Genomic DNA, 26362 nt, shown 5'->3' with positions numbered 1-26362 from the left:
CAGACCTATTAAACTGTTTTGTTTTAAGCATGAACATTTTACAACTAAACACAAACATATACTGTAAAAACATAAATATTTGCGATTCTCTTATGCGTTTTTCGCATATGAAAAAAAAAAACGCAAACATTTCTGGCACAAAATCAAATTCCACTAACAATACATACTTCATATATTGCAACAGGTCACCAACATTTCTGGAACAAAATAGGTTTTATGGGTGTGATTCGCCAAATATTTTGGTCGCAAATATTTATGGTTTTACAGTATACATTTCGCTTATTCTTCAGGTATTTCTGTTTTACTTATTTGAATTAAAGTTCAGCTTGTTAGTTGGTTCACTTGTTCCTCTTTCATGGATTGCCTGTGCGGAGTAAAAACCTGCCCATATGCCGAAACGCTTTGCTCTGTTACCTTACTGCTCTGGATTCCCGACTTTCTCTTTCGGTGAACACCTGAATCCAGATGCTTGTCAACAGATGATTTTCGGTAGTGACCTACAGTAACGTTGCAGGAGGTCCAGAAGAGCTTACCTCCATCACTGTGTAAAACTACGTATGGATACTGCTTCACACAATCTCCTGCAGAGCTTTATTTATTTATTTATTTATTTATTTATTTATTTATTTATTTATTTAGAGACATTCATTTTCTTCTTTGCAGTTTACAGTGTTTCCTGCCAGTCACATGACAAAATCACTATACAGCACTATGCATGCGGAATACTACACACACTGAGGCAGATTAGTTGAGGTTGTGTTTTTTTTAATGAAATACTTTTTACATGCATTTTCATTTTATTTAAGAGTGTGTGTGTGTGTGTGTGTGTGTGTGTGTTGCGATATTGGGCTATTTTCATGATTTTGGTACAGTCCGTGATATTGCGATTTACACTATTATAACATTATAAAAGGTCAGCGGTGCAGTTGGTAACTCTACTGATGTTTGTTTATTTTCTTACTGCAAATTGAATAGCATAGACTAGAGGTTTTAATCGATTTTATGATTAATCACACCTGTGGGCTTTGTTCGACAAAAAAAAAAAAAAGGTATTGGTTTTAATCTTGTCTACCTAAGTGCGGTATCGAAGGATACGCGGAAAAGAAATCTTGAAAAATGGTAGGAGGGTGCTTGCTGGAAGTTATACCCAATATTTCACTATCTCAGAATGAAGAAAAAATTACTGCAACTTGCAGCACTTGCTCATCGCTGCTTTCATTTCATGGCCGTACTACAAGTTTATTGTATCATCTTAGTCGCAAGTAAGTTGATTTCTTTTTATTCAACGTATCAGAAAACGTTTATTGAAAAACGGGGTTGTCTGAAAAACTGTCAGGCTTAGTGATTTAACAACGGTGTATATAGTTGGTGTTTGCTGTTAGGAGCTTTAAAACGTAAGCTAAAGAAAATTTCAATGCTGGACACTTGTTTATTTTTTATATTCTGTCAAAAAATGATATTAATCAGTTGTTAAAAACATGCAAACAAGAGTGAATCAAATAAACAAATACATCTTGACATTCCAAACAATCTGACAAACCTCTTCTCCCCCTTTTTTTTTTTTGTTGCTTTTAAAGCACTGTGCACTTTCATAACCCATCTCCAGCACCACTGATTGATTTAAAAAGAAAAATAAACCCTCCACATTTAGTTCTCTCCTTCCCCTTCCAATGAAACATTAGCTGGCATTATGAAACATTTGCAGTAAATAGAGTAAGTTAAATATAATCTAAAAGCTGTAATCATTAAAATACAGTTTACGTTATCGTTGTATTACTGATTTATAATTGAGTTGCTGTAGCTTTGAGAGATGTTATGTGCTGCAGTGCTTGCAGGGACGGTGGAGGAGTTATGGGATAAATGGTTGTAGTACAAGCGTGTAGTCAGTGTATTACTTTGGCAGCTTCAAACTTGCAACAATATCGGTTCATATTCCTGTTTGTGTATTCGGAAAAGGCATAATCAAGTTACTGAGTATTTAGGAAACACAAAAATAAACGTTACCTGGATTGGTTTCACAAACATCAGTCTGGAAGTGGTTTTCTTTCACTGATCGGCCGGCTACAATAGCATTATGTTTATATACTGATGCACAATGAAAATACAACAGTCTAAGTTTTACATGAGTAGCTCATTGGGCACATACATAATGTTATTTACATTTTAAGTAGTGAGCAGATAGGTTTGTTGATTGTTAGAGTAGTATTTTTCCTTGGGATAACAAAATACTGAACATGTGATTTCATAAAAACGCCAGGTGCTCAGTGTTTGGTATTTGAGTTAAAATTGCCAAAATGAGTTGATTAAGAATCTTTATAAATAGCCCTTTGAAAATACATGATTTTTATTATCACGAGAACAGCGAAAGATACGACCATGCCCCGCTTGAGTAATGAAGATCGCCTGGTTGCTATCGGCATGTTTGAAGGCGGCCTGTCTGTGAGAAGTTGCCCGGAGAATGAGATGTTCTGCTTCAACAATCAGCCGACTTGTCCACAGAAACCAGGAAACCGGCTCTGTGAGGGACAGGCCACATCCTGGAAGGTAGAGGGTCACCACACCAACCCAGGACCGTCACATCCGACTGATCGATCTGCATAATCGTTTTCAGACTGCAGTGGCTACAGCACAAGAAATTTCAGGAAGAAATAGCCCGGGCATCAGCAGAATGACTGTAGCTCTCCGTCTGCATTAAAATGATTTGCATGCTCGGAGGCCGTTCAGGGGTAACATATTGACAGCGGAGAGACGAAATCACTGTCTTCTGTGGACCAGAGAAAATCTGAGGTGGCGGCAGAGAGTGATGGAGTGTTTTATTCACCGATGAATGCCATTTTGCCCTTGACAGACCTGATGGAAGACAGTGTGTGTGGAGACGTCGTGGTGAGCGTTATGCTGACCGTTGCATTGTTCAAGCCAACTGGTGGGGCGGTGAAAGTGTGATGTGGGGAGGAATCTCCTTTACAAGAACACCTTTGGTGCAGATTGAGGGCAACCTTACTGCTCAGCGATACATTGACAAAGCCCTTGAGGCAACACTTACTCTGTTCCTGCAAGCCAATCCGGAAGTGTTGATTATCCAGCAGGACAATGCAAGACCACACAGTTCTAGGATTACAACTGCACGACTTCAAGAAAACAATGTCGAGGTCTTGCCCTGGACAGCTTTTTCTTCTGAGTTCAATAGAACATCTGTGTGACCAAATCGCCAGTGCCATCCACAGGAGACAACCATGATCAGCCCACCTTCACCAGCTGGCTGCAGCTGCACAGGAAGAGTGGCGGAACATCCCACAGCAGTCTATCCAGAGGCTGATCATGTCTATGCGTCAACTCTGCCAGGATTGCGTTAATGCTCAGGGAGGTCATACCCGATAACAACTTTGTAATGTTTTCCTTTTGACAGTGTCACCTTTCATACTGAAAACTTATCATGATTCTTTGATCTGTGTTTTTGTTCACATTTTCTGTGATTTTGTTTGATATCTGTTTAAAATATTTGATTAAATCCATTAGACCTGAGTGTTGCCTTTCTTTTGTGCATCAGTATACTTTGTATTGCTTGCTATTGTCTTTCAGTACAATTTCATATCACTAGCAAACAGGTGTGATTTAATATATTAGATGAATAATCAATCAATGGAAAATATCAAGATTAAAACCCCTAGTATAGACATGTATGTAACAATTATATATATATATATATATATATATATATGTGTGTGTGTGTGTGTGTGTGTGTGTGTGTGTGTGTATATATATATATATATATATATATATACAGTACTGTGCAAAAGTTTTAGGCAGGTGTGAAAAAATGCTGTAAAGTAAGAATGCTTTCAAAAATAGACATGTTAATAGTTTATATCTATCAATTGACAAAATGCAAAGTGAGTGAACAGAAGAAAAATCTACATCAAATCAATATTTGGTGTGACCACCCTTTGCCTTCAAAATAGCATCAGTTCTTCTAGGTACACTTGCACACAGTTTTTGAAGGAACTCGGCAGGTAGGTTGGCCCAAACATCTTGGAGAACTAACCACAGTTCTTCTGTGGATTTAGGCACCCTCAGTTGCTTCTCTCTCTTCATGTAATCCCAGACAGACTCGATGATGTTGAGATCAGGGCTCTGTGGGGGCCATAGCATTACTTCCAGGACTCCTTGTTCTAATTTTACGCTGAAGATAGTTCTTAATGACTTTCGCTGTATGTTTGGGGTCGTTGTCATGCTGCAGAATACATTTGGGGCCAATCAGATGCCTCCCTGATGGTATTGCATGATGGATAAGTATCTGCCTGTACTTCTCAGCATTGAGGAGACCATTAATTCTGACCAAATCCCCAACTCCATTTGCAGAAATGCATCCCCAAACTTGCAAGGAACCTCCACCATGCTTCACTGTTGCCTGCAGACACTCATTCGTGTACCGCTCTCCAGCCCTTTGGCGAACAAACTGCCTTCTGCTACAGCCAAATATTTCAAATTTTGACTCATCAGTCCAGAGCACCTGCTGCCATTTTTCTGCACCCCAGTTCCTGTGTTTTCGTGCATAGTTGAGTCGCTTGGCCTTGTTTCCACGTCAGAGGTATGGCTTTTTGGCCGCAAGTCTTCCATGAAGGCCACTTCTGACCAGACTTCTCCGGACAGTAGGTGGGTGTACCAGGGTCCCACTGTTTTTTGCCAATTCTGAGCTGATGGCACTGCTGGACATCTTCCGATTGCGAAGGGAAGTAAGCATGATGTGTCTTTCATCTGCTGCAGTAAGTTTCCTTGGCCGACCACTGCGTCTACGGTCCCCAACGTTGCCCGTTTCTTTGTGCTTCTTCAAAAGAGCTTGGACAGCACATCTGGAAACCCCTGTCTGCCTTGAAATTTCTGCCTGGGAGAGACCTTGCTGATGCAGTATAACTACCTTGTGTCTTGTTGCTGTGCTCAGTCTTGCCATGGTGTATGACTTTTGACAGTAAACTGTCTTCAGTAGCCTCACCTTGTTAGCTGGGTTTGGCTATTCCTCACCCAGTTTTATTCCTCCTACACAGCTGTTTCTGTTTCAGTTAATGATTGTGTTTCAACCTACATATTGAATTGATGATCATTAGCACCTGTTTGGTATAATTGTTTAATCATACACCTGACTATATGCCTACACAATCCCTGATCTTGTGCAAGTGTACCTAGAAGAATTGATGCTGTTTTGAAGGCAAAGGGTGGTCACACCAAATATGGATTTGATTTAGATTTTTCTTCTGTTCACTCACTTTGCATTTAGTTAATTGATAAATATAATCTATTAACACGTCTATTTTTTAAAGCATTCTTACTTTACAGCATTTTTTCACACCTGCCTAAAACTTTTGCACAGTACTGTATGTATGTATGTATGTATGTGTGTATATATATATATATATATATATATATATATATATATATATATATATATATATATACACACACAAATTACAAGACATAGAACAGACACCTGAAGCAAGCCACCCTTTTTTTTTTTTTTTTTTTTTTTTTTTTTTCTTTAAACAGTTCAACCAACCAAAAAACAAAATTGGGTACAAAAATCTCAGTTGCTTCACCCTGGCAATGCTCATATGGAGGCAATGTGTATGTTATCAGGAAATAAATGTTTCCCTTTATTGAGAAGAAATAAAGTGCAGTGTTTTCTTGCAGGAACAGGATGAACAAGCAGATCCAAAAACATTACAGCAGGATAGATGTCCAGTCAGAAACCAGTTGGGAAACAAGGTGTGAAGTGAGGGCTATGTAGTTGGAAAATAAAAATGCAATTATTGATTTTTACCATGCTCACAAATGCATTATAAACAAACACACACACACACACAGTAGTAGTGAGACATGTACAGTGGTAGCCAAAACCAGCTATTTACCTGTTTCCGATACTGTCACAGTGCGATAAGGTAAAAATGTTGCAGCTTTGCAATCTTGTTTTTTCTGATTACCATTGAATCAGCTGCATTTCATTAGTCCTGCCAGCAGGTGGCAAAAAAGAGCAAAACATGCATTAAACAAAACAACAGGGAGCACTGAGGATTAACAATTGTGCAATTATTTTCTTTTTGGTTTTTTTTCATTTTATAAATTTGGAATCACCAATTATTTCTTATTTTCACCCCAATTTGAAATGTCCAATTCCCCAATCACCGCTGCCACCCCCGCACTGACTCGGGAGAGACGAAGACAGACACAAGCGTCCTCCGAAAGTGTGCCGTCAGCCGTCCGCTTCTTTTCACTCTGCGGGCCCGCCATGCAGACATCTCAGGGCTACAGCGTCGGAAGACCACGCAGCTCTGGGTATCTTACAGACAGGCACTCGGCCAGTCTACAAGGGTCGCTGGCCGACCTACGCCCTCTCCACCCAGATGGCGCTTGTTCAGTTGTGCGCTGCCCCTGGGAGCTCCCGTCCATGGTTGGTAGTGGAATAGGCTGGACCCGAACCGGCAACCGCCAGGCTATAGGGCGCATCTTGCACTTCACGTGGAGTGGCTTTACCAGGTGCGCCACTCAGGAGCCCGACAATTGTGTATTTTGTCAGAGCATTGTTAAACTACACGGTTTGGAGTTATGCTAATACGTTAATTCAAACAGGAGGAGTTCTAGTTATTGAACTAAAATCAATATAGCAGGCTGTATAAAAAATGCTTACAAGTATAAATACCCCACCCTTTTTTAAGCATACAGGAGATGATCAGTCCAGCAAGAATCTGAAATGATCTGCAGTGTATAATATTAATTTAAATATGCATTTATACTACGGGTACAGTACTTCTACACTTCCAACTATAATGATTCACTACTCTGTATCAAACTATTGTACAGCCCTGTTAATTTTGTATTTGTAAATATGTGCATGAAAGGTGGAAAAATAAAAACTCGGCACTAAATTTAATATTGCAACGATAATCAAAAGCCCAATATATATTATTATACACACACACACACTACCGGTCAAAAGTTTTAGAACACCTCCATTTTTCCAGTTTTTATTGAAATTTAACAGTTTAATGTCTCAATGTACTCTGAAATTAAAGCATAGAACAAATAAACAATTGGAGATAAAAAAGAAATCATGGAATTGTTTTGTTTAACAAAATTTAATCTAAATTTTTGACTCGTCAAAGTAGCCACCTTTTGCAGATATAACAGCCGAACACACTCGTGGCATTCTTTCTACAATGGAAATCAAATATTGTTCGGAAAGTTCTTCCCAACACTGTTGCAGAAGTTCACACAAATGTGTTGCACTTGTAGGTTGCTTTGCTTTCACCCTTCTGTCCAGTTCATCCCAAACCAGCTCGATGGGGTTTAAGTCTGGAGACTGTGCTGGCCATGCCATGATTTGAAGCCTACCGTCTTGTTCTTTTCTTCTAAGGTAGTTCTGACATAGCCTGGAGGTATGTTTTGGGTCATTATCTTGCTGTAGGATGAACCCCTGACCAACTAGGCGTATACCAGAGAGTATTACATGGTGCTGCAAAATGCTGTGGTAGCAGTTTTGGTTCAGGGTGCCACTCACTCTGTGCAAGTCGCCGACTCTGGATCCAGCAAAAGAGCCCCAGACCATCACGCTTCCTCCTCCATGTTTGACAGTTGGTGTCACACACAGAGGAACCATCCTTTCGTCTACTCGATGACGTACAAAAACCCTGCGTGATGAACCGAAGATTTCAATTTTTGATTCATCGGTCCATAAGACCTTCTTCCAGTCTTCAGTAGTCCACTGGCGGTGCTTCGTGGCCCAGGCAAGCCTCTTTTTCTTATTTTGCCATCTTAGCAATGGCTTTCTTACTGCCACTCGACCTGTCAAACCTGCAGCTCGAAGTCTTCTCTTCACAGTTGAAACTGAGACTTGCTTACTTCGACCAGTGTTAAGCTGTGCTTGAAGCTGTTGTCCTGTGAGCCGCCTATCACGCAAGCTGTTGACTCTCAGAAACTTGTCTTCTGATTCTGTTGTGGCTTTGGGTCTGCCAGACCTCTTCCTGTCAGTTTCCTCCAGTTTCCAAGTGCCTTTTGATGGTGTAGGAAACTGTACTCACTGACACCTTGGCTTTCTTTGCAATTTCTCTAAAGGAAAGACCTACACTTTTACGGGTTATAATGGTCGGTCTGTCTTTCTTTGTTAATTGCCTTTTTCTTGCCATTATGAGAGCAATATACTACTTCCTGCAGTACAATACTGTCCAAGTAATGCTTAAGAGGGTGTAGTAACACAGTCTGTTCCAACACTGCTTTTATACAGACAGAGGGTTTGTAAGTAATCAACAAAAGTTGGGACACCTGTAGGAATTGTTAGCATCAACTTTCAAGGCTTAATTTACTACCATTGCTGCAGAACAGCTGTAAGTTGTTAACCCATTACTTGTTCCCTGAAAAAGGCCTTTTTGTATAACTCTGAAATGTACATTATTTTTCAGTTTTTGGTAACCTAAACTTTTTTTTTTTTAACCTCTGGCAGTTTACCGCTTACCTTTGTACCATTTCAGGTTATTTACTGGACTTGAACTGCTTAAATTTCAATAAAAACTGGAAAAATGGGGGTGTTCTAAAACTTTTGACCGGTAGTGTGTGTGTATATGTATGTATGTGTGTGTGTATATATATATATATATATATATATATATATATATATATATATATATATATATATATATATATATATATATATATATATATATATATAGATTTACAATGGCAGTGGCAAAGATCCTGCTATGTAATCAGGGTGAGTACAGTGTCATACTGTATTATGTTATGCACATTAGTCATAACAAACCATAAACATCAGAAATGGTATCACGATTGAGAAATTTCACAATGGGGGAAAAAAACTTGTAGAAACAGTTCTTTACTACCAGGCTCTGCCTTCACCTGTCCGTTTGATATAACCCTTACTACATGGGGTAGCAGTGTGGAGTAGTGGTTAGGGTTCTGGACTCTTGACCGGAGGGTTGTGGGTTCAATCCCCGGTGGGGACACTGCTGCTGTACCCTTGAGCAAGGTACTTTACCTAGATTGCTCCAGTAAAAACCAACTGTATAAATGGGTAATTGTATGTAAAAATAATGTGATATCTTGTAACAATTGTAAGTCGCCCTGGATAAGAGCGTCAGCTAAGAAATAAATAATAATAATTGTGCGCCAACACTGCCTTAGTTGACTGGGTCCTAGTGGCAACTTTATACAAATGCATTATTGATAAACAAACGTTTTAGTGCTGTGGCAATGTGGGGAACATTTCCCTATATTGAAAAAGTGAAAGTCACATGTCCCCTATGTAAATTATGCCTATGGTTAGGATATACAATAGATCTCCTCATATCCATCCCTGTAAGATAGGATATCCTTAACCCCTTAAGGACCATGATCGTGTAAACACGGTCATACTGAAGTGTCTTTCTGGGTCCATGATCGAGTAAACATGTACTTCAATTTATTGACTTACTGGGCCACTCATATTATTGTAGGGGAGGGACTGAATTTTACTTCCTAATTAGTGTTTTTTTTTATTTTTCCCTCATGTGATGTCACAGAGATGGGCATTTAAATTTTAAAGAAAGTTTCAGTAGCATGCAGAAAGAAAAACATCAGAGGAACTTGTTTAACGATAAGAAACGGAAAACCACTGTAAATCTGATGTATGTGTAATTTTTATGTTGTATCGTTGTAAATGCATCTTTATTTGATGTTTTATTTTTTCCTGAAATTGAGGGTGGTAAATTTGGGCTGCGTCTTAAATTCGAAGGAATACGGTACAGTTAATTGTACAGTGATCATTATATGATTATATGAGGAAATGGTAAACAGTTTCTTTCTTTCTTTCTTTCTTTCTTTCTTTCTTTCTTTCTTAGCAGACGCCCTTATCCGGTAATGTGGTTACATTACTGTAAAGTGGTTACATAAACTTTGTGCCAGGTTACAGTGGCTGCTGGCAGCTCACTTTCCCTGTTGAAAACTGACAGCTAGTGGTTTTCAGATATACACAACAGAAAATAAGCTTGTTCACGATTCTGCATCCTTTTCTTAAGATCACAAGCATTTGGTTTGCCTTCCACATGTACATGTTGTAATTATAGTTTGTAGAGAAAAGGAGTTTGCAGTATTTTATATGTGCTACTTTAAATTTGACATGATTTAGAGGGCACATAAGGACCTTTTTATTTTATTGTGTTACATGTTCCCATGTGTTGCTACAACTGTTTACATAAGGTGTGTGTGTGTGTTGTTTTAATTATTATTATTATTATTATTATTATTATTATTATTATTATTATTATTATTTTTACATTTTGACCACTTTTTTAAACTTTTAAATTGCATGCCCTGCCTCAAGATGGGTTCCCATGTACCTGCATAGACCTCTCAGAACTACATTTCCCGTCATCCTCCTGCTCACATATGTAACCGAGGTGGATTTACCAGTGAACAGGAGGATCATGGAAAATGTAGTTCTGAGAGGTCCATGCGGGTAAATGGGAAGCCATCTTGAGGCAGGGAATGCAATTTAAAAGTTTAAAAAACTGGTCAAAATGTAAAATAAAAATATTAAAACAATACACACACCTTACGTAAACAGTTGTAGCAACACATGGGACCATGTAACACAATAAAATAAAAAGGTCCTTATGTGCCCTTTAACATTACTGTACACCCTCAATATGTTGCAGGGTCAACCATGTAATACAATTAAAATATCTGAAAAGTCGAAGTTATTACAAATATTTTCTTGCAGGAACAAAGAGTGAAGATTTACAGAGAATTTGCTCTTTGGCTGAAAGAATGCCATGAGAAGTTTGATAAACAGATAAAGTTTTCTGGTTTCAAAGGAATAATGACAAGGACTGATATTGCAGCAAAAAGAATGCAGAGCCCGTGGGCAATATTTACATCTGTGGAGTGGGATGGCAAAACGTACAAAGCTGGACAAATGGTGAGTATAAATTACAGATGTAGTGGTAAGCTTAGCTCGATTTTACTACCACATAGGAACATGTACATTTGTATTGCAGAATATCAAAATCAAAGGAAGATACAATCAAATATCTCATGAATATTTTAAAGTTGAACTTAAATACATTTCAATGATCATTTCATGTTAATACTTTTGTTCAAGTAATTCAAAGGTTAATAGATAAACTTGAGTTTTTAAGCGTTTAACACATTCTGGGAGTAGCAGGTGTATTATATAGTACAGGGGTGGCCAAAGTCATCCTTTCCAGTCCTGTGCCTATATTTATGCGTCCATAAATGACGACTAGATTAATTCATACACAAAAAGTTTTAAATTGCCATATGCATAATTAAATCCTGATTTATCAATCTTGCGTAAGGCACTCTTACGCAAGTTTTTAAGTAGTAGGTGTTAATAAATCTCAATATCTCTATAAAGTTGTCTGCACATGGGAATTTGCATTTAAAATGTCCCTATATAGCCATACTGTATATTGTTAATGTAGTTCTGTCACTGCTTCATTTTCTAGACAAGATATCAGAGTACTGCTGCTTTTTGAGTAATAAATTAATTGTGAGTTCCGCCTGGCTATTTAGCCACAGCATTTAGTAGACAGAGATGGGCATCAGATATAACCTGTACATTAAAGAGTAATTGCTGCCGGAAGAGCGATGGGGTAATAAGTACTGCAATTATTATTATTATTATTATTGTTATTGTTATTGTTATTGTTGTTATTATTATTATTATTATTATTATTATTATTATTATTATTATTATTATAATAGCCTATACTATAAGGATTAGTCCCCACATAGCCAAACATGTAACACAGCAGGTACGACCCATGATGTCGTACGGAACACAAAAGCCAGAGCACTTGTAGATTATTATTATTATTATTATTATTATTATTATTATTATTATTATTATTATTATTATTATTATTATTATTATTAATAATTTCTTAGCAGACACCCTTCTCCAAGGAGACTTGCAATTGTTACAAAATATCACAGTACAAAGTAGCACATTAGAAGGTATAACATAAGATATCACATTACAGAATATTACATTAAGAGCAGTTATAAAGTACAGTGGAACGTCGCATATCTGACCATCACATAACCACCCTGATCAATTAACCACCTCGCTAAATAAATAAATAAATATTAAAATTAGGCTACGAGAGTAATGGTATTGGCAGCAAGTGCAGCGTCCGCGATGGAAACAGAAAGAAAACGTTATAGCAATTATTATTATTATTATTATTATTATTATTATTATTATTATTATTATTATTTGTTTATGTAGCAGACGCCTTTATCCAAGGCGACTTACAGAGACTAGGGTGTGTGAACTGTGCATCAGCTGCAGAGTCACTTACAATTACGTCTCACCTGAAAGACGGAGCACAAGGAGGTTAAGTGACTTCCTCAGGGTCACACAATGAGTCAGTGGCTGAGGTGGGATTTGAACCGGGGACCTCCTGGTGCGTTTCCCTTTAAGATAAATGGGCTATGTGCGTGTGTTAGTCAACTGTGTGTAGCAGTGACGTTTCAATACACCAGTCGACAAAGCTTTTGTATTTTACTCTTTTTTTTTTTTTTTTTTGTGCAATGTGTTTATATGATGGAGTGCACGGTTGCAGATATTGGCAGCGTGTTGTAGCTTTTAAATGCATTTGAATTAAACAAAACAAGCTTCATAAACGCAATGCTTACCGGCCGTTTGCTTAAAATAGCCAAAGCTGTTTGTTTAAAATATTTAAACCAAGCTTCTTATTGGCTGTTGGTAATATCAAGAAAGAGCGCAGAGTACCGTGACAGAGATATTAAGAAAGCAGAACCAGGGAGGCAGGGACTTCTAGAGTTAAGAAAGAAGCCATCAGTTGCAGGTTACTGTACATTTACTGTTTGTTTTGTATTTTTTTAAAAGCTTTGCGTGGAGACCGCATAGCAACACTGTGTATTGTATGCTAATTAATCTTGTTTTAAGTTTGCTTACTTTTTAAAGCAAAGAATTTCCCTGTGTTTAAAGCAGTTTTAGTGTTGTTTTTGTTCACTAACCTATTTATGCATGTGTAAATGTCATTTTCTATACAAATCTGACTTTTTTTCACATATCCACCTATAGTGGGTCGGATATGCGACTTTGTACTGTGCAGTGAACTCAGCAGCAGATAAGTAAAATAAGATCAAAATAAAGAATACAGTAAATAATTACATTTAAGAGCGAGTTTGACTAAAGCAGTTAACTTATAGTAAAAATAATTGCTTATACGAATAAAGTCCAGTAAGAGCACGTAGTAAGTACGATAAATGGATGAGAATGATTTCAAATAAGAGCAATTGCAAAAAACGTAAATTCAGATACCTAGAAGAGTAAAATCGGGTATAAGAATAGAGTACGGCAAGGTATGGAGCAGTTCAGTGCAAGGACAAAATATAGACCAGTATAGTCGAGAGTTGTGAGGTTTACAGATGCTGTCCGAACAGGTGTGTCTTGAGGAGGCACCAGAAGGTGGTCAAGTAGTCCTGATATCCGTGGGTAGGTTGTTCCACCACTGAGGGGCAAGGGTGGAGAAGGAGCGGTCTTTGGAAGCAGGGGAGCGGAGGGGGGGTACAGCTAATCTGTCGGTGGTGAAGGGGGCGAGAGGGGGTGTAGCGAGAAATGATAGTCTGGAAATAGGAGGGAGCATAAAGATCAAGACAGTGATCGCCGATTACAAGAGTTTTTAATTGGATGCGAGCAGCGATAGGGAGCCAGTGCAGAGAGCGAAGCAACGGTGTGGCGTGGGAGAAATGAAGAAGGGAAAAGACAAGGCGAGCAGCAGAGTTTGGGATGAGCTGGAGCGGACGGATGGCAGAGGCAGGGAGGCCGGCCAGGAGTGAGTTGCAGTAGTCAAGGCGGGACAGTACCAAGGACTGAACTAGGAGCTGCTTGGAATAGTCAGTAAGGGGCGAATTCTGTGTGTTGCTGAGGAAAAAGCGACCGGAGCGTGCCAGAGTACAGATGTGCTGACAGTAGGAGAGGGAGGGGTCGAGGGTGACACCAAGGTTTTTTGTGGAGGGAGAGAGGGTGGATTCAAGAGGAATAGAAATAGAGAGATCAGCGGTGGGGGAGGAAGAGGGGGGGGAGAAAAGGTCTGATTTGGAGAGGTTGAGTTTAAGATGATGCGAGTGCATCCAGGAGGAGATGGCTAAGAGGCAGGAAGAGATACAGAAGGAAATGTCTGAGTCAGAAGGGGGAAAGGCAAGGAAGATCTGGACATCATCAGCATAGACATGATATGAGAAGCCATGGGAGGAGATGAGATGAGCCAGGGAGCGGGTGTGGAGAGAGAAAACAGGAGGTGGCCCAGGGGGAAACCTGTCAAAAGAGAGCAAGAGGCAAAGGGTGAGCCACGCCAGGACACCCGGTACGTGCGGTCAGCGAGGTAGGAGGAGAACCAGGCAAGTTTTTTTTTTTTTTGTTGTTGTTTTTTTATATATAAAAGATGGGGGTGATGCAGGCCTGTTTGAATGCAGAGGGGAAACAGCCAGAGAGCAGAGAGGTGTTGAGAAGAAAGGAAATGAAAGGGAGTAGAACAGGGGCAGCAGCCTGGAAGAACTGAGTGGGGAGGGGGTCCAGAGAACACGTGGTGGGTATATGGCTCTGGTGCAGGAGGCAAAAATCAGTCGGAGAGGGGCGAGAAGGAGGGTAGAATTGTAGGGTTTGCAGAGGATGGTGAGGCGTGAGAGCAGAGGATGGGGTGGGTGGGGAAGGAGGTGAGCTATTGAAGAGTTTGCAGATGTCTGATTTTGGAGGAGAAGGAGGAGGCAAAGTCATCAGCTGAGAAGAGGAAGGTGGAAGAGGGGGTGTGCTAAGGAGGGAGGAGAAGGTAGAAGAAAGTTTACGGGGATTGTTAGTGGAAGACTGAATGATAGAGTGGAAGTAGGAGTGTTTGACCGAGGTGAGTGTAGAAGAGAAGGAAGCGAGGAACGAGCGATAGAGATCCAAGGCAGCAGGGAGATTGGTTTTCTTCCATTTCTTTTCAGCAGAGCGCAGTTTGGTACGAGCCGAGCGGAGCATGGAGGAGAACCAGAGCAGGGGCGGGGAGAAGCCGGCAGGGCAAGGGGCGAAAGGGCAAAGGGAGTTAAGGCAGGAGGTGAGGGAGGAGAAGAGGGTAGAGGTAGAAGAGTCTACAGAGAGTTGGGAGAAGGAGTCGATAGAGGGGAGGTGCGAGAGAGCAGCAGAGGAGAAGACGGAGGAAGAGGGAACAGAGGTTTCAATGGCAGGTGACGGGGTTGGCGGATTAGGAATGGATGGGAGCGACAGACAGAGAAGGAGATAAAATAGTGGTCAGAGATGTCGAGAGGAATGACAGAGGGCGGGGGGCAAGCAGTCCGCGGTGAAGACGAGGTCCAGTTGATGGCCTGCTGTGTGAGTGGGGGTGGGGAGGGGGGTGGGAGAGACAGAAGGCGAAGGAGTGATGAAGGGGTAATCCAGCAGAGTGGTTAGGGTTGGAGAGGTGGATGTTGAAGTCATCCAATAGTACAATAGGGGTGGAGAGAGAGGGGAGGAGGAAGTCAAGCTCATCAAGAAAGTGAGTAAGGGGTCCTAGAGGGCAGTATTGAACAATGAGGAGGCGACAAGGGGAGGTGATTTCAGCAGCAAGAAACTCAAAGGTGCTACAGAGAGAGAGGAGGGAGGGAAAGAGCAGAAGTCCTGTTCCCCCACCCCTTCCAGAGGGGCGAGGAGAGTGGGAGAGGACATAGAGAGAGGAAAGGGCTGCCGGAGTAGTAGTATTATCAGGGAAGATCCTAGTTTCAATGAGAGCTAGAAAGTCGAGAGGTGAGAGGCAAAGGCAGTGATCAGAGGACACACCCATAATGTCAAACCTGCACTGGAACTGACATGTTGAAAAGACCTTTGAAACAGACTAAACTTTTATAAGTGTAAAACGTTGTCAGGATGTTAACAAGGAAAAGAAAAATTACAGATACGTTATTTAAACAGTTGTAGCAACACGTGGGGGCGTATAACGCTATACTTTTGGGAACCCCGCTACTTGCTCTTTAATTGAATGATACTGTTTTCTTTTCACGAAATAAAATGAATTCACTCTTGGTGCTTTTAATTGCAACATGAGTACAGTCTATAGCACTGATCATACTGGGGAACCCAGCAATTGACTGAAAATTCCTTTTTACTCCAATCTGCTGTTCTTCCCTGCAGGAAATTGAATGTACCAAGGACAAAGTAAAACAAGTCCAAAACCCCAGGTGTCAGTGCGCTAAAAGAAGCTTGTGATCTGCCTTTGAAAGCTACCAGTGGCCAAAAAGACAATAGTAGTAGACAGAACTGTATGTAGGAATAGGATGTGTGCGCTTGGTTGGTCTGTGCAACCTAGGACCCAACATCTCACACAATTCCATTAGGACTGCATTTGGAAAGCAGTATCTTTGCGAAAAGTTACTCTGTATGTGCTGCAAATAAGTCATTCTCGCCGAAAACCAGCATTAACAAGGTCTCCCAGAAGTGAGAGCGCAACCATTTTCAAATGATGTTTTGACGTATTAACGTATGTGAATTTTTTTTTTTTATATCCTATACACCTGCTACAACTTATCATATTAATGTCTTCTGTAATTACCAGTGCTGAAACAAGGGAGTCACAAAAACATTACTTTCTGCTTATTAAGTAATAATCATGGTGGTGGTAACCAACAATTATATGATACTACTGCCTAAATATTAATAACAATATTAATAATACCATATTTGATATATATGATGGCAGTAATTTATTAAAAAATTATATGTGACAGATATTTCAGCAATACATCAGTAACATGAAAATAAGAGAACGTTCTTATTTTTACATAATGCACAGAACTTTAGACAGTTTGCAGTACCAAGGAAACGATCGTACGCAAATTCCAGAGTGTGCATGAGTCTACAACCATTCTCACACAAACATCAGTGTTGATAAATCACATACTTTCTGTTTGAATGTGGATATGCACCGTTTAGAAAGGAATACTTGAGCACACACGAATGATAAATATAGGCCATGGTCTGTGTCCCAAACCTGTTCTAAATTGTTTAAGTGAACCAATTAAAACTCAATCCAGACCATGAAGTACTTCATTATAACATTTTCATGTTAAACCTGGAGTGGAATTTCCCTCCAGGACTGTGATTTGACACCCCTGATCTAGAACTAAATACTGATTACTTCAGATGTTATGAATTGCAACGTAAAGCAATCTACTGTTATCTGATGTACTAGATTACAATTCTTAAACTTGCTCTGTAATGTATTGTTAGAGAGCATATCTAAAGTTAAATATGATACATGACATTAAGTACTCTGACTGTCCACATTATTTATATTTTGTATTTCCAGGTGAAAACAACCAAAACTGCACCCATATTGTATGGCAGTATAGTCCGGTTCCTTCTCTATGGGGATCATGATGGAGATATATATGCGACTGGAGGAGTTGTTCAGATTGCTGTGGTAAAAATTGCTGTGAAAAGTACAGTTTGGAAGGATTAATACTTAAGAGTTTTATGTAGTTTGTTTTTTAAATACTGTATGTTAAACAGCAGTTTGATTTTTGCATTTACTGTTGATTCTAAATAATGCATCTCTAAAGGCTGTGTGGTAATATATGCGTTTACACTGTATAACCATAGTAAAAAGCAGAACCACTCTATTTTAAGAGATTCTCCAAAAGCGGCCTGTGGCCAAATACTGCAGCCTCTGTCTATTTCGGGGTGGACAATAACCTTGATATGTCTATTTTGCAAATACCGGCACATCCCACATACAAAAATTCAACCTATCGATCAGTTGAGAAAAAAATGTTTGACAGTTATTCTGTGGTTTGCTTTTTCAGGAACCCCAGGCTTTGTATGATGAAGTAAAAACGATTCCGATATCTAAACTTGATAGGAATGCTGTTGTGAGCATTATCAAGAAGTATGTAGAGGACGAAATGGCAAGGTGAACAATAAAACGATCCTGTATTCATTATTACAATTATTTTACTTCTAGTTAGTTGTTTGACTATTTTAAACTTTCTAATATGTATTAAATTGTTTAACAGGCTCCCAGATAGGCTGTCTGTGACATGGCCTGAAGGAGAGGAGTTGGATCAAAATGACATCCGTTCTGCTGGAACTCCTATAGGTAATCATTTTCAGTGTTTTGACATTTGTTTTAAAATAAGCTTTCTTATATTTTAGTTACCAAGATTAAGCTGTTTACGCTACTGAAGGAATAGGAAAAAAGACTATTATACTCATCAGTTTGATTAATTTCAATGGCTTGAACTACTATTTTTTTTCTGATTTTTGTAATAAATCAAAACTAGTTCTGACACAAGTAATGGTTTTATATCCTTGACTGGTTATGTTTTTATTTTGTTTTGTTTTTTGTACATAGGTGCAATTAGGATTGAGATCTTGAACAAGAAGGGAGAAGCAATGCAAAAGCTCCCTGGCACAAGTCATAGTGGATCAAAGAAACTGCTGGTAGAACTAAAGGTCATCTGGCATTGTAAGTGTAGTTCTTTTATGGTTTACTCAGTGACATAAATAAATGCTTTTGTACTGTACATTACTCCCCATTGAAGAGGGCAGGTGATGTCAATCAAAAAACAAATGTTTGCACTTTAAGTCTTTCTTTAAAGGACACTGCTCTATTACGTTACACACATCAGGGATAGATACAGAAAGCCTTTGTTGATACCAGCCAATGACAACTTCTATATTGTTTTAAACAAATGTTTGTTTATTGCAGCTTCCAATGGAGACAAGGAAATAACTTCCCACATCAGTCAGCATGGTGGAAAGTGGCCATATTGGTTTAAAAAGATGGGTTAGTTGTTCTTTAACTTATCTGTAACATATGTCTGTTTTGAAATTATTTATAAAAATATGATTACATTTTTTTTTTCAGTTTCATAATTTGGTAATATAATTACCTCCTGCTGGGGATTCATATTCCTTTATGTTCCTTTGTATCCCTGGAAACAGAGATTCATTGGAGGCAGCCCAACACAGTGTGTACAGCACAGAAATGAGTTGCCTGTTTGAGGTCTCGGCTAATTCACTCTGCATCTCATCACTCTGTGATGTTAATACCGGAGCAAACTATTCTGCTGTTAACCAGATAATGCACATTTTGGACTCAACAGAGCCCTTGTAGCATGTTTTCCCATTGCAGTGTGTTATATGCCTTTAGCAAAATTCTGCACTCTATGCCAATCCCTATATGTCTAAAGAACACTTTGTCTAGCTAGAAAGAAAGTGTTGCCTCTCATTGTCATTTGTTCTTCAAACTTTTTTTTTCTTCAGAAAATATCAACAAACTTGGAAAGTATACATTGAAGCTACAGACTGTATTAAATGAGAGCAATGCTGATACATATGCTGGAAGGCCTCTCCCTTCTCAGAAGTTTGAATTCTCAGTGATTGGTAATTTTACATTTATTTTAAGAAATTTGATGTTGGATATTAATTGAACGTCTATGTTTTGTGGGTTGCACAGATGGAACAATGCACATGTACAATGTATTTCTGCTCCAACCAATATGTGATTTATTATTTATTTATATATATATATATATATATATATATATATATATATATATATATATATATATATATATATATATATATATATATCACTATGACTTCTATTCACAAATCAGGAGTTACTTAATGTTTTTTCATGAACAAAATCCAGTTTGATATTCCTGAAACTGTTCTGGACTATTGATGTTTTCATTAAGAACAGTAAAGAACAGTTATAAGTAAATATCAAACTTGATTTTATTCATAAAAGCATTTTTTAACCCTTTGCGGTCCATTTATTCCTCACGTCAGGTCCAATTTATTTTCACACGCGCAGTTTATTTTAGACGCGCTGTTTAAAGGTATTTTTTTCACAGTAAAACAGGTTTAAAAGGCACTGCAGGACACTCAGTACTGCATCTCCAGCCCCGCCCCACCCCTTGTTCGCTGTTTTTTTCACATACCTCTTGATAGTACTGCATACCGATCAATCATCTCCTGATCACTCGTTTTATCACCAAACTCCTCAATAATGTGATCCAAGTCAATATTTTATTACTATAACATCTAAAAAAAGCTCTGCAAATGACTGTGATATTCTTTGAGCGCTGGATGCAGAAGCAGCTATCTTGTTTGTTTATGTCCGTGTTATCTATGTGATGCCAGGGCTAGCTGTAATCATGAGATACACCCCTGTTTTTTGTTTTTTTTCCCCCCGGCTTCTCTCGGCTCCTATCGGTCTTACTCGGCCATTCAATGGTTTTCTCGGCTTTCTCCGGAGAAAAAACGACTAGAGACCTGTTTTTTGTGTCTTTTTGATGATGTCGGACAGGGTCCGACATTAGACTGGAAAGGGAAAATTGCAATGTTGGACCAGGTCCGACATAGGACCGCAAAGGGTTAAACAAAGTTGTACATGTTTTATATAGATGACTATTCTATACTTGCTACACATGTTGAATTAAATTGCCTTTAACAACCGTAGTGAGGGATAGTGCTAATGTGCAGCCTGCACATTAGCAGAAAAGTGCTTATCACCATTTTTAATCTAAATTCCTTAGAAAGTCACCCCATTGAGTGATCAGTTGAGTTGAACAAAAAGCAGACTGTGGCAGATCGGTCCGTGTACATTCCGGCCAATCGTTTTTGCATACTAAATCGGAAATCGGAAAACCAGAAAACGACTTGTTTTTCTATTTCGGTTTTTTATAAAAACACAAATCGACCCGTTTTTCATTTTCCAATTTCTGAGTTTAAAATACAAAAACTGATTCAGACTTGTTTTCCCATTTTTCATATTGCTTTTTACAACGAAGTATTCGAAATGGAATAATCTGTAATACAAAAATAAATAGACCATTAAAAAAAAAAAAAAAAAAAAGTACTGAGGCGCGCTCTACTCGTATCGAATGCGTCTCAGTGTTATGACATTTTCTGCATCAATACATCTATATCTATCCTTCTTTTGTAAGAGCTGCAAACCGCAGGGAGAGAGGAAATGATTGCATCTTACAGAGCTTGCCATAGGATCATTAAAGGGGGCTAGCACGCTTAGTTGAATAGGTCTGTACCTCTTCCGACACATTAGTATATCTATCATTGTTTAAGTGTGTACCTGTTAAAGAAGCATTAACAGATTTTTTGTGAAGTGCTGTCTCTGTCTGAATAAAGACTATTATTATTATTTATAAGCAGACGTCCTTTATCCAGGACGACTTACAAGATATCACATTATTTTTACATACAATTACATTGTGGCGCAATCTAGGTAAAGTACCTTGCTCAAAGGTACAGCAGCCGTGTCTCCCACCTGGGATTGAACCCACAACCCTCCAGTCAAGAGTCGAGAGCCCTAACCACTACTCCACACTGCTGCTTCTTGGGAGGTATGGGTTTCCTGATGTCCTGGGAGCCATCCATTGCACATGTGCAGCTACATGCAACAACACAGAATAGGCACTTCTACTACTACTACTCCACACTGCTGCCCTACACTACCTCACTCCACACACTCTTTATCACCGACTCTTGGAGATTAATTTCACAGTCTATTATTTATTTTTGTATTACAGATTGTTCAATTTCGAATATTTTGTTGCAAAAGCCAATATGAAAAATGGGAAACAAGCCTAAATCAGTTTTTGTACTTTAAACTCAGAAATTGGAAAATGAAAAACCGGTCGATTTTAGTTTTTATGAAAAACCGAAATAGAAAAAACAAGTCGTTTTCTGGTTTTCTGATTTCCGATTTAGAATGCAAAAACGATTGGCCGGAATGTACACGGACCCAGATCGTCTCTAATGCCTCTTTTTCCACTGTACAGCTCAGTCGCACCAGGGCCATACTAAGTCCTCACGGTGCGGTTAAGGAGAGCCTGGGTTGTTTTTCCACTGCAGAGCCATGCTACTGACATCACCCGCAATGAAAGACAGTTGTTATTAATGAACTCAGTTTGCCAAAAGATGCGCAAACAAATGGTGTTAAACAATTAATAGACCAGCGGTACAGCAGTATCTTGTATCGTTATATTTTGTAAATATATTTAGGAATTTCTTTATAAATTTTACTGTTGAAGGGGTTTTACAAATATGATTTGCCAAAGATATATCCCGTTTTAAGGATAGGTGATGTTTTTTGTTTGGGTGCTTAAAAAAAAAAAAAAAAAAAAAAAAAAGCAGCTGTGTGAGCACAGCAAGAGCTGTAGTTGTATGTATGGTATAGCTGTACAGTATTTTGTATGTATTATAATGGTACAGCTGTATTTTGTTTGACTATTTTTGTAAATAAGTTTAGAATTTTTTTTTTTGATTTTTTGATTTTTTATTTATTTTTTTGTATATTAATAAAGGTCAAGGATGAGAAATTTGGTAGAATTTTGTGTTCTTGAGCATGTGAGTTAAGTGTACCGTACCTGCGGTTTGTCCATTTGCTTCAAATCATCATAAATTCGGACATATACATTCTCATTTCTGATGCACGACTCCAGATCTTCCTGAACACTTCTATCTGCCGACAGATAAACTAGAGCCTGCGCTTCCTCAGCGTTCCAAGGCTGTGTGTTTCATCACACTCAATGCCCGTCGTGTTTGTTGTTTTTCTTTCTGGAGTGTACTGACTGATGCAACGTAATGATAAAAATCCTTAACCCCGCCCCTGGCCCGGCTTGGCTCCGAGCCAGATTCAGATGTCTTGTGAGGCCAGAGTTTCATGGTTTGGTTCTCACTCGGCTCGACAAATACTCAGTGGAAAACCATCCATTTTACTGTTTATCTAACAGTATGATCAGCATGTTGGTGTTAAATGTATTGAATGTATCTATTATTGTGAAAAAGTTGTAGACTTTGTGAAAGTTATAAATAAACTTTTCTTGCCTTCTCTCATTTTCTCTTTTAAGAGGGCAAAGCAGAAAAGTTTTCTGTTGGTACTTTGGACGCTCCTGTTCGCGTAGGAGTACCTTTTAACATTCCATTGGAGCTGCTTGATGAATTTGGGCATCCCACACACCCAACCTTGGATATCAAGCCAGTCCTAGAGTGCAGGTATACACATTTTACAATATCTCAATTTTAACATTATCTGCATCTGATGCTAAATGCTAGTAAAATGATGCCAAACTTTGTCCCTACTTGATTTCCATTGTATAGATGTTTACTGTATATTGATAATTTCTGAATATCCCATAGGCCACTGTTGCACACAGTTTTAGGGCCTCTGTATTATGATGTGTTCCACTTTAGACCACACCTACACACACACACACACAGTCTAAATCTACTCTAGATCTGTATAACAAGATCTGGCAAAAAGAGAAATACTAAAGAAGAGGGAGTTCTATAAAAACCACAAAATAGATCTTCAGTACATATTTATCAATATCAATTTAACTTTGTGAAGTTCTGAAGGTAAGCTGTTTTTGTAGTCAGTATAATGTGTTCAGGGTTTTAATTGCTTGACCTTTCTTGCAGTGCTCTGGATGTTAGTCACAATGGGACAATGACAAAAAAAAATAACTTCATCATTAAAGGTGTGAAAGCAAAGGGTCCCGTGAACAACTATCAGGGAAAGGTGTGTGTGAACTTCTGATTACTTCTGCTTTACAAACATTAAGGGGTGGTCTCATAGACCTTGATTAACACTAATGTTAACACTAATGTGACTACCTTGACTAAGGTAACATGAGGTAGTCCAAGATTAGTGCTAATCGGATAAAAGTCAAATACAAATACTTTGTCGCTATATCTTGACCCCTTGTTGTAGGAACATATTTAATTATGATTTGAAGAACTATGCTGTACAGTTAATTAGAGCTGTGTTTTTTTGTTTTGTTTTGTTTTTTGTAATATATTGTATATAATTGATTTGGTTATTACAGAACTACATTGTAAAAGTCATCTTGCCTGGATTGAAAGAAGACACACAGATGCTGAAAATGAGACTCATGCCCGGTAAGGACAATGTAATTAGTGTGTGCCAGAAAGTTTATATTCAACTTGTGTAAATTACCTTTTATTATGGGTTTGATGCAGTTGATTCCAGGTAACTGAATTGCTTACATGTGGATGTTTAAGCAGGTTGCGAGCTGTTGCTGTGAGCACAAAAGGCTCTCCTTTCAAGTGATCATGCTAAGCAGACATCATTCATTGGGTCCCATGAGATATTTAGTTTCATTTGCGTGAAGAAATAAATAACTTTCGTGGTGGAATTGTATGTCTGAGCGCAGTGTGTGATCCCCATGTCAGAGTACAAATAAACTGTAATTTTACCAGTGTAGTCTCATGATTCAGACTTTGCATAAATGTAGATACTGAGACAAATTCACTATTTTACTGCCAAGACAACTTTCAATAGACTTAAATGTACCACTTAATATATTTATTATATATATACTGTATATGTGTGTGTGTATATATATATATATATATATATATATATATATATATATATATATATATATACACAGTACTGTGCAAAAGTTTTAGGCAGGTGTAAAAAAATGCTGTAAAGTAAGAATGCTTTCAAAAATAGACATGTTAATAGTTTATATTTATCAATTAACAAAATGCAAAGTGAGTGAACAGAAGAAAAATCTACATCAAATCAATATTTGGTGTGACCACCCTTTGACTTCAAAACAGCATCAATTCTTCTAGGTACACTTGCACACAGTTTTTGAAGGAACTCGGCAGGTAGGTTGGCCCAAACATCTTGGAGAACTAACCACAGTTCTTCTGTGGATTTAGGCAGCCTCAGTTGCTTCTCTCTCTTCATGTAATCCCAGACAGACTCGATGATGTTGAGATCAGGGCTCTGTGGGGGCCATACCATCACTTCCAGGACTCCTTGTTCTTCTTTACGCTGAAGATAGTTCTTAATGACTTTCACTGTATGTTTGGGGTCGTTGTCATGCTGCAGAATACATTTGGGGCTAATCAGATGCCTCCCTGATGGTATTGCATGATAGATAAGTATCTGCCTGTACTTCTCAGCATTGAGGAGCCCATTAATTCTGACCAAATCCCCAACTCCATTTGGAGAAATGCAGCCCCAAACTTGCAAGGAACCTCCACCATGCTTCACTGTTGCCTGCAGACCATTCGTGTACCGCTCTCCAGCCCTACGGCGAACAAACTGCCTTCTGTTACAGCCAAATATTTCAAATTTTGACTCATCAGTCCAGAGCACCTGCTGCCATTTTTCTGCACCCCAGTTTCTGTGTTTTCGTGCATAGTTGAGCCGCTTGGCCTTGTTTCCACGTCGGAGGTATGGCTTTTTGGCCGCAAGTCTTCCATGAAGGCCACTTCTGACCAGACTTCTCCGGACAGTAGATGTGTGTACCAGGGTCCCACTGTTTTCTGCCAATTCTGAGCTGATGGCACTGCTGGACATCTTCCGATTGCGAAGGGAAGTAAGCATGATGTGTCTTTCATCTGCTGCAGTAAGTTTCCTTGGCCGACCACTGCGTCTACGGTCCTCAACGTTGCCCGTTTCTTTGTGCTTGGACAGCACATCTGGAAACCCCTGTCTGCCTTGAAATTTCTGCCTGGGAGAGACCTTGCTGATGCAGTATAAATACCTTGTGTCTTGTTGCTGTGCTCAGTCTTGCCATGGTGTATGACTTTTGACAGTAAACTGTCTTCAGCAACCTCACCTTGTTAGCTGAGTTTGGCTGTTCCTCACCCAGTTTTATTCCTCCTACACAGCTGTTTCTGTTTCAGTTAATGATTGTGTTTCAACCTACATATTGAATTGATGATCATTAGCACCTGTTTGGTATAATTGTTTAATCACACACCTGACTATATGCCTACAAAATCCCTGACTTTGTGCAAGTGTACCTAGAAGAATTGATGCTGTTTTGAAGGCAAAGGGTGGTCACACCAAATATGGATTTGATTTAGATTTTTCTTCTGTTCACTCACTTTGCATTTAGTTAATTGATAAATATAATCTATTAACATGTCTATTTTTCAAAGCATTCTTACTTTACAGCATTTTTTCACACCTGCCTAAAACTTTTGTGAATTAAGGTGGGGTGGGGGATAAGCAAATGACTTACAATGCTACAATTTCTGATTTGCCATTTAATAAAAATACAAAGCAAATATATTTATCACTGCACTTTCCACACACCGCCTTTCTGCACCCTGGCATTGGAGTCTTGCGGCTGTCAGCAGGGTTGCCAACTTCAGCTGTGGGTACACGCTTGGCAGTCTCCCTCTGTTCCAAATACTTCTTCCTAATTTCCTGTACTAACTGTAAAATATATTCTCTCCTTGGTAAATTATTCTCTGTGCATTCTTTGTAAAGTACCC

General features: G+C 38.8%; 1 protein-coding gene across 2 annotated transcripts in view; it reads left to right on the top strand.

The window, feature by feature from the left end:
- The window catches only part of smchd1 (structural maintenance of chromosomes flexible hinge domain containing 1), a 123258-nt gene that overhangs the window by 47451 nt on the left and 49445 nt on the right, over window positions 1-26362 (top strand). For both annotated transcript variants that reach the window (XM_059022530.1, XM_059022531.1), the window contains exons 13-22: window positions 10760-10957; window positions 17373-17486; window positions 17869-17975; window positions 18079-18161; window positions 18417-18530; window positions 18774-18851; window positions 19331-19450; window positions 22945-23089; window positions 23516-23615; window positions 23923-23995. In XM_059022530.1, the coding sequence (XP_058878513.1) occupies window positions 10760-10957; window positions 17373-17486; window positions 17869-17975; window positions 18079-18161; window positions 18417-18530; window positions 18774-18851; window positions 19331-19450; window positions 22945-23089; window positions 23516-23615; window positions 23923-23995 (1132 nt within the window). The remainder of the gene's footprint in view (window positions 1-10759; window positions 10958-17372; window positions 17487-17868; window positions 17976-18078; window positions 18162-18416; window positions 18531-18773; window positions 18852-19330; window positions 19451-22944; window positions 23090-23515; window positions 23616-23922; window positions 23996-26362) is intronic.

The sequence above is a fragment of the Acipenser ruthenus genome, chromosome 4 (genome assembly GCF_902713425.1).
Source record: "Acipenser ruthenus chromosome 4, fAciRut3.2 maternal haplotype, whole genome shotgun sequence".
Classification (NCBI taxonomy): domain Eukaryota; kingdom Metazoa; phylum Chordata; class Actinopteri; order Acipenseriformes; family Acipenseridae; genus Acipenser; species Acipenser ruthenus.
The sequence above is the reverse complement of the archived record's forward strand: the minus strand, read 5'-3'. Positions and strand labels throughout refer to the sequence as shown.